The sequence below is a fragment of the Ruditapes philippinarum genome, unplaced genomic scaffold, assembly GCF_026571515.1.
Source record: "Ruditapes philippinarum isolate M1 unplaced genomic scaffold, ASM2657151v2 ctg3287_1_1_1_1, whole genome shotgun sequence".
Taxonomy (NCBI): domain Eukaryota; kingdom Metazoa; phylum Mollusca; class Bivalvia; order Venerida; family Veneridae; genus Ruditapes; species Ruditapes philippinarum.
Genome location: NW_026867077.1, coordinates 129,632 through 142,338, shown reverse-complemented (window position 1 = coordinate 142,338; position 12,707 = coordinate 129,632). Strand labels below are relative to the sequence as shown.

The following is a 12,707-nucleotide window of genomic DNA, read 5'->3' as shown; positions in this document are numbered from 1 at the left end:
AAAGGGACACAAACTATCTTGTTCCGGTTTTATTTCGACTATATTCTCAATAAATATTTACATTTTTATTGTAACAAATCGCAAAATCAGTACATAATGTATATATAGCAATTCTCATTGAACTTAACGAATACATTCCGCACTTTTTGCACGAAGGTTAAGTGCTTAAATCGAAATGATTACCCGTCAATTAAAACTCAAAAGTCATGTCCTCTAGAAAATTAGCCGCTTTTAACATTCAGCGTCAAAAAGAAAACATTTTCTTTTAATTAGTTCCATTATTTCTTTAAACATTGTCCGAGTCAGGCACAACAAATATTGCTATATGAATAAAACAAGTTTAGTACAATCATTACCGTTACGCCGTGATTTATAAACATTCATATTCCACTAATAGTATTTACGTTGACACGAGTGTTTGAAATAAACGGAATAAAAGAAATCTAATATTACATTTAAAGAAATGTTTGTGTATGTATATAAATGGAATATACACAAAGTGGGAAATAATTGTTCTGATTTTACGTAGTCCGGGTTATGTGGACGCTTCCCGTACACGAGACGCATTGATTTATTAGATATATATGAAAGATAAACGAGGAGATTTAAAAGTGGAAAGATGATTAAAAGCGATTAACGCGTGTCTTGTGTAGATATATCCTTTTTCTCTCTCTTTTTTGAGTAAAAAATAAGATTAAATAACTGGGGGACAATGTACTTACTTGTTATTTCATGTTGCTATAATCGCTTTAATTCGCAATAAACTGTTGTAATAATTTAAATGGAATATAATTTTATATGAAATATTACTGAAAATAACGGATTATGAACAGACATGTTAGATTAGTTTAAGAATTGTTTTGTAATATTATCATTATTATTCGGCTGATATGGGATACATGTTCAGTTTGTGACAATATTTTGGAATTACAAAAAGGAACACAATTGTTAGCTAATAAAGTAGTATGAAGTAAACAGGACTATATGAGTGTAAACGGGGTTAATTATATATTGCCATTCGGAATCAAATGGCAGGTAATGTATCAATTTATATAATATTACAACCTTTAAAATATTTTCGCTATTAAAGTGATACTTTTTAAATGTTAAAACAGATAAGGTCAGTACACCAAGCTCAGACAGTTTTACTCTGATACAATTATAGAAACGAATGTCTGTTTACAGAAGAGAATGTCTTTAACAACATGTACATTTTTATAACGTATGTTTATTTGTATCTTTTGTACTACAAAATGTATATACAATGACTCTCTGTGGCAAAAATATACCAAATGAAATATCCACATTGCATTTAATATTACAGTAGGATTTGATAAAAATTTGCAACGATTAAGGTGTAGAATAATATATGCATTAGTCCTGCCCATAGCATTCAGTTAACAGTAAAAAAGTAGTTTATTTCAATTTTCCGAAGTGTTCTGTTCATTTTTTTAAATAATGTCTATCTTTTCTGTTCACTAAGCAAAATTCGTACAAAATAAGTAACTGATAAATGTTATATATAATGTACAATGTATTTTTGCACAAGTATTTGCATGTCAGGCGCTGATCCAAAACGTATTCATGCCAATGCTATTTAAATAATATCTCTGAATAAAACGTGAGTCTGTTTAGAAAATTAACTATCAAGAAAAAAATCATCCTATTTATACTGACTAAAATAATAATATAACAGTTCCCAATAGCAGACGAAAATAAATAAAAGCAGACGACTTAAGAAAATACTTCTAATACGACAAATTGTTATAAAGATTTAATACTGTTTAAGACTGCGGATCAAATTACATCTATTGCATTCAAGATCTACGGACACAAAAGCATACGATAAAGAAAAAAAGTTTTTTATGTATTTTGTTTGATTGATACAAAGCAGTTATTTGATAGTGAATATAGCATTAATATAACTGATATACATAAAATCATTATTATTGAAAAAAAACCAAACATATTTGATCTTTTTAAACATGTTTAAAGTGGGCAAAGTAAGGTGTGTTGCAGACACAAACTGGCAAAAGGGTATAAGTAAAGGGTTTGCTCGACGGCATGCCTGTAGAACCCATCCGATCATTTACAAAAAATTTGTTTTTAAAAAGTCAAAAACAGCTATTTCTACAACAACAAACTTGTAAATCAACAAACAAACAAAAAAGACTCCTCGTCAAAACCCTTGGAACCATTGGTGCTATCGGGAGTTTCATGGTCATAATGTCAGATTTTCAATATTCACAAGTTCAGTTCCTCGGAAAATTTTAAAGGGACTCCACTGAGGTTTTTTGACATGGTAGGACTGAAAATAAATTTTCGAAATTAATGTTCAATTTGATGTAGGTCTACATCAATAACTTGTGTGCAAAATTTCATGCCATTCGCGCTCACTCCGTTTTCCAGCATAATCATTGTAACTGGGGAAAAATGACCAAAAATTGAAAAACGTTGCAACGCTTTTTGTCCATAATCGGACTAAGAATGGCACAAAGAATACGATTTTAATGATTTTCAATTTAATTCTAAATATATCTTTTATTATCTTTGGCGTATCTGTCTTTTTAAAGTGCCCAAGCTGGTCTATTCTGCATTCTGAAGCATTATGTGCCTTTAAGTGCATAGAAGACACGGAGCAGACAAACTAAGAAAATTTGTCTAATGAGTTATGCATATTTCTTTGTTTGTTTGTTTGTTTCATTTTACGCCTTTTCCCAACAGTATTTCAGTCATTTAGGCGGGTAGTTTCCTAACCATCGTTCCTGAAGAGTTACACCAGTACTAGACTACCTTCCTCCGCGCTAAACTACCAAAGCATCTCCCGGGGATCCAACCCACGCCAAAGAGGTAACTGGATGTGAAGTCATCGACTTTAACCCCTCGACCAGTTATGCATATAAAATGCATGAAATACTGTAAATCATATTGTCTTTATTAGTCTTTATATCCGTATTCAAGCCTGGTTCCTATCACGTCCAGTGCACAGCATATTATGTACATAAATGAACAGAAGCAGACGACATCATAATATACATGTAGTTTAAATTAATGAATTAATCGATCTAGTACAAATATGTACTTATAAAATACCATCAAAACGCGTGCTACATTGTAATCAAATCAGGGGGAATTATTACCAAAATATAAGAAACATATACTTTAAACTTATTGATAAAGTAACTTATATACTGATCATAACAAAGCGGTTAGGAGGTAATGAGTGCTACATGCAAGATTTTAACGGCTGATTAAAAGAATGCAACAATCTACTAATGGCTCTTTTGATCTTTTGTTCAAACTAACTATATCAGTTAGTGATCCATATGCCGCTACAGGAAACTTGAAAGATCGACTTGATCCCCGTTAGAACAATAAAAAGCATATCAAACTAGTTTTTAATTGAAGTATATACCTATGTCCGTGACTGATTTCTAACAAAGAAACATCAACGTTTGACTGAGTGTTGAAACAGTCTGCCATTGTTACTATTGAACAGTAGTAGCATACGCGCTTCTGGTCCGAGAGCTACATGTTGCAAGGTTCGAGCCCAGTTGAAGACACAATAAATTCCAGTGGGAAAGACGGTTAACTCTTTTCCATTACTGCAGTGTAAATGAGTACATGAGATGGGGACAAATGCGATGATACAATGTAGAACTGGATTGGTGAACATCTTAGCTTCAACACTAACTTTAATTTATACACTGTCAAAAAACACAAATAGTGCTTTAAAATGTCACGCCGGACTAAAACAATTGAAGAGAGTCTTATCATATTTGTTCACGTATAAATATATACAGTAAAATGTATATTATTGAAACGTGATGAATATATATATAATCAGAAAATGTAAAAAAAAATTCTAGATACAATATTTGTTCACGAAGTGATTAAAAAAGTTATCCTGGTAAAGAAATAGATTTATTTACATCATGATTATACACGGCAATTGTCAGCCCTAATTGTTACAACATTACCATTGCCTTATAAAGTGGGAGGCACGAACGAACACACGGATTGTCATGGAGTGAAAATGGTCATAAAGTTTAACTACAGTTTTTAGATATACCTGATTTATAGCTCAGTTTATTTTTATAGGTCAAATGCACGTGCAAGTTTTACATCATATAGTTGAATACAGGAAAAAATCAATCAATCTATATTATGTATCTACAGAATATGTCTATTTATAGGTTGTCAGGTGTTCCAACACTACTTCGTGAACTCAAGTATTATAATTATAATAGTATATAAATTAAACTTAAATTACATAAGAATGCATGTAATACCCAAACGGTGTTTCCTCGAAAGTAAATATAATCAAAATAGAAAGCTAGCCACTTCAAACCCTAAAGTGAAAAAATAATGAATACCCGAATCTGAAAGGCTTTCACACCTTTGTTGTGATATTTACCTTGGATATGTCGAATAACATAAAAATTTGTTTGTTTTTTCCAAGTGGTAATATTTCAAATATTTAGATAAATAGACGTAATAGCAAAATCGTCTTAAAAGGGTGATATTGGTATATAATATATACACTTAAATGTACCGTAAATATACAAAAGAAAGGCATTCTTAGATTTACCTTTCAAACTTCACGTTTTGTTAGTTCACTTAAATGTATTAAATGTTTCGTTGAATAAACAAGTCACACTGAAAAACCCTTTTAGATATCTTATATTTTCTCTATAAAAAGCACTTAATTTTATAGTCGAAAAGAAGTATCCAAAAATATTTTCATTATAATATTTACAATCGATATCAATTTGTTATAGATATATTTATAATGTAATCTTTGTAAAATTCTAATTGAAATTTTGATCAGATAATCTTCGCATCAATCTATGTTATCAGCCATGTTTGCGTGTATTATAAAAACTACCAGTTAATTGTGTTAAATATATAAATTATTCATGATTTTCTGTTATAAAATAGATTTTGATGAAGATGAATTTCATTGATTGTAGTGGTAAGTCATGCAATGTCAGACAGCAATTTTTTATTCTATAGTATAACCGACGAAAGGTCAAGATGATCTTGTATAGTTAACATATGGTATTATATATCGTGTATTGTAACGTGAAGTAGTTAGTCCAAACAGAAGCCCAGTTTCGTGTATATTTTGTTAATTATAAAAGTATATTAAATGGAAAGCCATACTGCCATGTTTAACGGCGATTGCTGAATTTTCATTGCTGCACGAAGAATTTAAAAAAACTATGAAAAAGACCGAGTGTTCCAAAAGACAATTGCTCAATGCATTTATTTATTTGTTTGTTTATTTTTTATTCATTCATTCATTCATTCATTCATTCATTCATTCATTCATTCATTCATTCATTCATTCATTCATTCATTCATTTATTGTCTCATCAATATATGCAGTAAACAATTACATAAATATTACAGTTTATTTAATATAGTACATTGCCATTCTAAAATAATTTTAAGGGACTTTTTATCAATAAAACCTGCATGAGATTTCATGAAACAGAAATATCACGATGCTTATATTTTCCTCCTTAATATACACGTACATAGGCTTAAATACCCTTGTTAATCGCTGGTTTAATCAAAGGGCTGCAAGCTCTGTGGTATTTTCTGATCTTTGGAATCTAAATCATACTGACTATCTGTATATATGTATTTTCCTATATAAGTTTATTTTTATATACTATAATTCATCTTACGCAGCGACTGCGTTAAGATTTTTTTCTATAACAGTTTGAGATGGTAATAGGACATTTCGGACCATGGACGTTTCGGACCAGACATTTCGGACCAGATTTTTGGACACTGTGGACCATATTAAGGGACATTTCGGACCAGATTTTTGGACATTTCGGACCATGTGTTGGACATTTCGGATCATGCGTTAGACACTTCGGACCACTGTTTTGGACATTTCGGACCATGTGTTGGACATTTGGGATAATTTGTGTTTTGGACATTTCGGACCAGAATAAATATCATTTTTTATATATTATGCATCAATTATTCTATAAACTAAAGTGTAATATTAGAATATATGAGACACCATGGGAAGATTTTAAACCTATCCCGATTTAGATTTTATATATTTTGCACTATAAATGAAGAAATTTAAAAAACAAACTAGCAATGTTTTAAAGACGCACGTTTGCAGACATTTTATTATGATATGATCAACTTCCATGGCTATTATTTTTTTTTCAATATTAAAACATGGTAATATAAGCTTGTCAGAAAATGTGAAAATCTCGTCGGACAGGTCATTACTGCATGCATTTTGAATATCATAAAACATAAAAATGTCAAATATTTGTTGTATTTATTATTAGAAAATATTGTAAATACATCCTGAAATAACAAATAATTACATATTAAAAGGAATATATGTTCTGGTCAGAAGTGTCCCCCTCATGGTCCGATATGTCCAAAAATCTGGTCCGAAATGACCAAAAAATCTGGTCCGAAATGTCTGGTCCGAAATGTCCATGGTCCGAAATGTCCGTAAAATTCCATATGTACCAGTCTCAAATGGTACATATGGAATTTTGCATGACTAGAGTTGCATCAAAATCATTTTTTATGACAGCCACACTTTATCCTTGCATATCGTGGCTACTTCCTTAAAAAAGACACTTCAAAAAAAAGTTGCCTCGACTAGGTTTTGAACCAAGGGCCTCTCACACCCTAAACGAGCGCGATACGAGCGCGATACCCCTGCACCACGGTGAAGTTATACGTAATATGTAGCCTGAATAAAAACAAATACATTGTAATTCTAAATTGAGAATTTCCATTTCGTGTTTGTAATCCTTATCAATTTCGAGGTATTTTGTTCACGATAAACCTGTTTAACACTGATAAAAATAACTTAGCCAAAACAGTCCGACATGTATATATTCCACTACTCGGTAGTCAGATTTATTTGTGTACTACGCCCTGGAGTATTCAGTAATCAACATAGCTAAAAATAGCATTTTCATTGATTAAAATGATATTCATCCGCGAAATTTGTGATTGTAACCTCATATTTCTATTGACTAATCTGAACTTTCAATGCACTGTAATTCGTTAAATGCCTACATTAAAAATTATTCAGTCTTTTAAATTGCTGGTTTTTAAGCAGTTTTGAGTGAGAACTACTTTGCGTTGTTAGGTCTGTTAGGAAATTTTGTGTTAGACCGTGGATGTTAGCTATGTATTTGATCAGAAAATACAAAAACTGCTATATATATGTAATGGGATGTTAAAGAAGTGAAATGGCTAAAGTTAAATAATACGACAAAATGCTCCGCAATCTCAAAATAGGTGTAATTTTTCTTAAATCTTCTTCTTCTTTTCTTCTTCTTCTTTTCCCTTTCTTCTTCTGCTTTTTCTTCTTCTTCTTATTTTTCATCTTCTTCTCCTTCTTCTTCTTTTTTTTCTTTTTCTTCTTTTTCTTCTTCTATTGTATACAAAATGATGGCATATGTTTGATAAGATCAGAACGCAATTTGATTAACAAGGGAACTTTACTGTAGAGTACTTTATCAAAATTGCATTATTTTATGTACCTTATAGATTTGGAAATTTTGCTATATGATCAAAAATTAATAGACTTGAGTCACGTCGACACATGAACGATATTTTGTAGACCTAAATTACATGTTACAGATCAAATGTTACCGAAATTATATACATGTTAATCGGAGATATAAGCCGATTCATGGTTGCAATCTTCACCAGACAAATAATGACACGTGACCATCAAAACAAATAATAAATAAAACATAAACAATGATAATATACATGCCGATATTATAACAGTAAGTTCATAATACAGCATATCGTTTAAAATCTGTGTAAGATTACATAATAATCATTCAAATCGATGTTACGTATTGAATATTATGTTACAATAAATTTATGATATTAAGAGAGCTTACATTAATATCTTTGTTCGTCTTTACAAACTTCAAAGGCAGACAATTCAAATGTATTACAGCTTTGATAGGGGTGTAATTTATCTTAATATTATCTGAAATAATTTTATGTATAACATTGTACATTACATGTACATGGTTGAAATGAAATTTAAAAAAACAACATACAAGCTATAAAATACTACATGAAAATTGATATTTAACATGAGATCCAGTTCAAGATGCTGTTTCTCTTTTATTATTTATTGTGCAAGTACAACCTTAAATTAAAAATAAACACCTGGCTTCAAAGGACATACATTAATGTTTAAAAAACTTGTTATCTTACATGATCTCGAAAATTTAAACTCCACAGCCGAGTAAAATATAAAGAAAATTGAAATTTTTTTCATCTTATGAACAATGAAAACAGATCTTAAAGCAGGAAAACATGATTATTTTGATATTGTATACAGATTATATGATTTTCAAAGCTGCATGCCTTCAGGTGAGCCAACATGTTTCAATAAAATCAAACTTGAGACAAATGTATTCAGATTTTAAGAAAAGTAAAAACAATTCAAGATTCAAGTAGCATTTACATGTTATGTGCGATTATTGAATAATTTTTCAGGATCAATCGCCATGGCAATTCATAAAAGTGACATAGTTTTTATAGAAAAATGTCGAATGTCAAATAGAGATTTAATATAATCTAGCAGGTATCAAAATAAGGTATCATTAAATTTATACGTCACTTCTATCGTAACTTGCTTGTACATGTATATAAAAAAGAATTTGACGTTCCACGGAAGGACTTTTTTTCAAAATGCTAATTTTCAAAATGGATTATAAAGTACAATATCGTACGTCTTTTTGGTACATTGCGTGGGTTTTAAGTGCCATTTGCGATGTGTAAATTACTTTCTTTGTTCACCGCACAACTTTATATTCCATTTTGAAAATTAGCATGAATCTGGAGACGTGCTGCTTTAAAGCACGGAAACGTATTTTGATATTGTCGTATACATATGATATGATTTTTAGGAAAATAATAAAATTTACAATCAATCTTGGAGCATTGAAACATCTTTAAGTTCATTTTAATAAGTATATAAAAGTGACATAGTTTTTATAGAAAAATGTCGAATGTCAAATAAGAGATTATAATCTAGGAGGTATCAATATAAGGTATCATTAAATTTATACGTCATTTCTATCGTTACTTGCTTGTACATGTACATTTGTACAATTAACGTTTCACGTTAGGTCTTTTTTTTTTCAAGTGTTCAATTTCAAATACTACATGTCTTTCAAACACGTCTGATAAATTTGTTAAGATATAAACTATTATTGATCACCAAATATGACCCTATTTCAAAAACTTGTTAAAACCATTAAGGTCATGTCGGTTCGATTTTTATCTCACTCGTTAAAGGACAGTCCATTTCTTTTTAAAAATATATTTGAGCCGTGCCATGACAAAACCAACGTAATGCATTCGCGATCCATGCTGTTCGCTATCAGTTTCCCTACTTGTAATAGGGTTTGTAAGCGAACAGATAGATAGATAGATAGTTTTATTTCAATCATATTAGGCTTAAAAGCCCACGATGACATGATGACAGCATAATACTAGACAACGAACAGTGCATATACATATGAAATACATAACATAGCATGATAATAATATCGGAGAAGATCATAACGAATAGATGCACTGGCTGGTCTGGATCCATGCTGGTCGCAAACCCACTATGTTGGTTTTGTCGTGGTGCGGCTCATTTGTCTATCTCTTGTTGTATGCCCTCTTGAAAAAACGACGATTTCATAATGTTGAATTTAGTATATATAATAACACAAAATTTATAGTTTTCAAAAATGAATTAAAACAAGGTAATACTTGACATTTGTACAATTAAAACAAGTATATTACATTTTAAACACACACCACCATTCATTACATGTTATAACTTACTAATGTAACAATATTGTTTTCTGTTAACTAAACAAAAATGCATTTTTTGTCATTTGAATGTAATTATTCTAATTAAATCAAAACGACGAACTAAATTACTAGTAGTTAAGAATTTAAAATAATTTAAAATTATTTAATAACAACAGAACAAAATCACTTTTGAATTTTGTTTCCATATGTAAAACTACTCTACTTCCCTTTATAGTTTGTCAACATCAAGTAAACTGGAGAATATTTTAAGTGCATTTAAATTTGTTCATAATGGATATACATCGTAATTTGATATGTTTTGCAAGAGAGTTCATAGAAAGAAACAGATTGAATGCATTCTGATATAAAGATAACATTATCTATAAGGTTTTATTATCACGGAACATAAGATAATTTGGAATGTCACGATAATTCAAGGTGATAGGGAGCTATTCTATTTTATGAGTATAATGATACTTATAGACGACAAACACATTTTACTTGGTAGAGCACAAAATCATACTATGTGAAGAGATTTTTTCCACTTTACTTTTTATTCAGATACAACCCATCAATTAAAACATTTATATATAACTCATAAAATATTATATCTTCTCTAATAACTACTCTAACTTCAGTTATTTTCAATATTACAGATTCAGACCTTGACAACGCTGGAGTGAAAGCTGTAATAACCCTTGGTGTTTTGGCCCTTGTTGGAATCTTAGCAGTCGTAATTGCTAAACTTGTACAATTCTGCATGAAATCTCATTATTCTGACAACGAAGAGAATGAAATTGACGAGAATACGCGAGATTTGATTCGTGCGAGACTTTCCGTAATACAGTTCAAAAAACGAGAAATTAGGAAAGCAAGAAAGGATAAAGCGTTAGGCGTTTTTAAAAAATGGCGCGAAATTGCACAACATAGAAAGAAAGACAGGGATACTGCTTTAAACTCACAAAGACCAGAAGAAAATGCAGACGTTGTTATAAATATTGATAAAATAGATACAAATAAAGCAAAAGAAAACAGAATTATAGAGAATGGAGATAGTAAGATAAACGAAAATGGAAGTCCGCGAAGGTTCCCATTTTTTACCCAAAATAAAACTGCAAATGGAGGAGTTAAACCACAGATGGACTCTCTTCGAGTAACTTCCTCAAATAAGGTAAATTTAGGACAACAAGAGTTACCTGTCGCGAGAGGACGCCCTGTATCTAGTAAACCACGTGTGTCCCCGAATGTCACATTAACTGACGTAGAGACTAAAGGTGGGACAATGAGGTCGGTTCATTTTGAGGGCGAAAGTGACGCTAATAAAGGAAATACGGATACTGATAAAAAAATAAAAATCAATTCAGTAGTTCCAACAAATGGAGAACCAGTTTCTAAATCAAAAAGTGATAAAGTCAGCACAGATAATGTTGGGATACATTCAGAAAACAATAATAAACCCAAAGAAAAGACATGAAGTAAAAATGAAGGGCATGCCTTAAATTTGTCTTCACTGTGCAATTGACCTAATTTAAAATGATACGGTTGGTGTACCCTCTCAAAACTATAAAATCATTACTGGCCCTCACCAGAGTTAATATACAGTTCATGTGCTACAAATGCTATACAAAAAGAGCAACAAAAATATAGTAAAGATCACCAAACTTGGTTTCCTCCATGTTTGAAAGTAACTAATGAATAATGATGCCTCGTTTATATGGGGGCTGATTTGGAACGATTTTGTGCGTCGTGTTGTCGCTAGTGACAGCACGACAAAGCACCAAACAGCGCGTTGTCGGACTTTCGTCTTGTCGTCCGGCCGCTAACGATGCACACCAAACGCCGTGTTGTGCGGCGTGTTGTCGCAATGTCACATTGTCGCCCGGCTCAAAAGGATTGGCTTATAAGCCAAGCGACAGGGCGACATCGACAGCGCAACGCGCAAAGTGTACCAGAACAGCCACCATACGTTTATCTTTGGATGGATGATGTTCATTGTCAAACTTGGAACAAAATATCTTATAATGTTTATCTCTTAAATTCTTCACGGAAACTGATTTTCCGTTTAAAAGGAAAATTCATTTTGTGATAAGTAATTTGACCGACCTTTATCAAAATTGTGAGAAGTATCCTTGACGGTTCTTTCTTGAGTTTATTTGTTGACAGGTATAGAATTTGTTCATTTATAAACTTCTGTCTCTTTTTCTAGACCACCTTAGCTAATGATTGAACCGAAAGATAGGCAGAATCACCAAATCCTAAATATCTTTTGCGTGTATGTAAATGGCAATTTTTGCCTTGTTTTAAATTGTTAATTTTTGAAGAAAAATAGATAAATTTTACAAATAGTTTTATTGTTTCTGTACTTAGTCTTCTGATCGCACATTACCAAGTCATGCAAGTGCAATCGCATCTTATCGGCTCTTTCCGTCAAACTTCGGATAAGAATTAATGTTTTATGAATAATGGCCGAGATGTTCTGATTGTACCAAACGGTCATTTCTGGCGACTTCATCTCCAGTGGGTTTTTTTTCTGGTCATTCGTGGTCAATGAAACGAATACTTTTAGTGTTGACGATTGCGTGCTGCTTAAGCCTGTGCTTGGGGAAGTGAGAGATTTTGAACGTTTCGATACAGTCTACAATTTACACATCATTGTTTTCATTGATCTCAAGGGTTCTCCCTTTTTTAGAGTTTTTATGGAAATCTGGAACAAGCTCAAAGGAGTGTTTTATCGAGCTTTCACGAATATTTTCGGCTCTTTCCGTCAAACTTTAGATTAGAATAAAAACCGAGATGTTTCATTTGCAAATGCACAGAAAGGCTCAACAAGTGTAAGGAAGTCGCAATATGACCTTATACTTGTC

General features: G+C 31.5%; 1 protein-coding gene across 1 annotated transcript; it reads left to right on the top strand.

The window, feature by feature from the left end:
• Positions 1-278: 278 nt before the first annotated feature.
• Positions 279-12,189, top strand: LOC132734751 (uncharacterized). The gene is made up of 2 exons (XM_060721597.1): positions 279-1,035; positions 10,500-12,189. The coding sequence occupies exons 1-2, from the start codon at positions 1,029-1,031 to the stop codon at positions 11,315-11,317; spliced, it is 825 nt and encodes a 274-aa protein (XP_060577580.1). The 5' UTR covers positions 279-1,028; the 3' UTR covers positions 11,318-12,189.
• Positions 12,190-12,707: the final 518 nt, after the last annotated feature.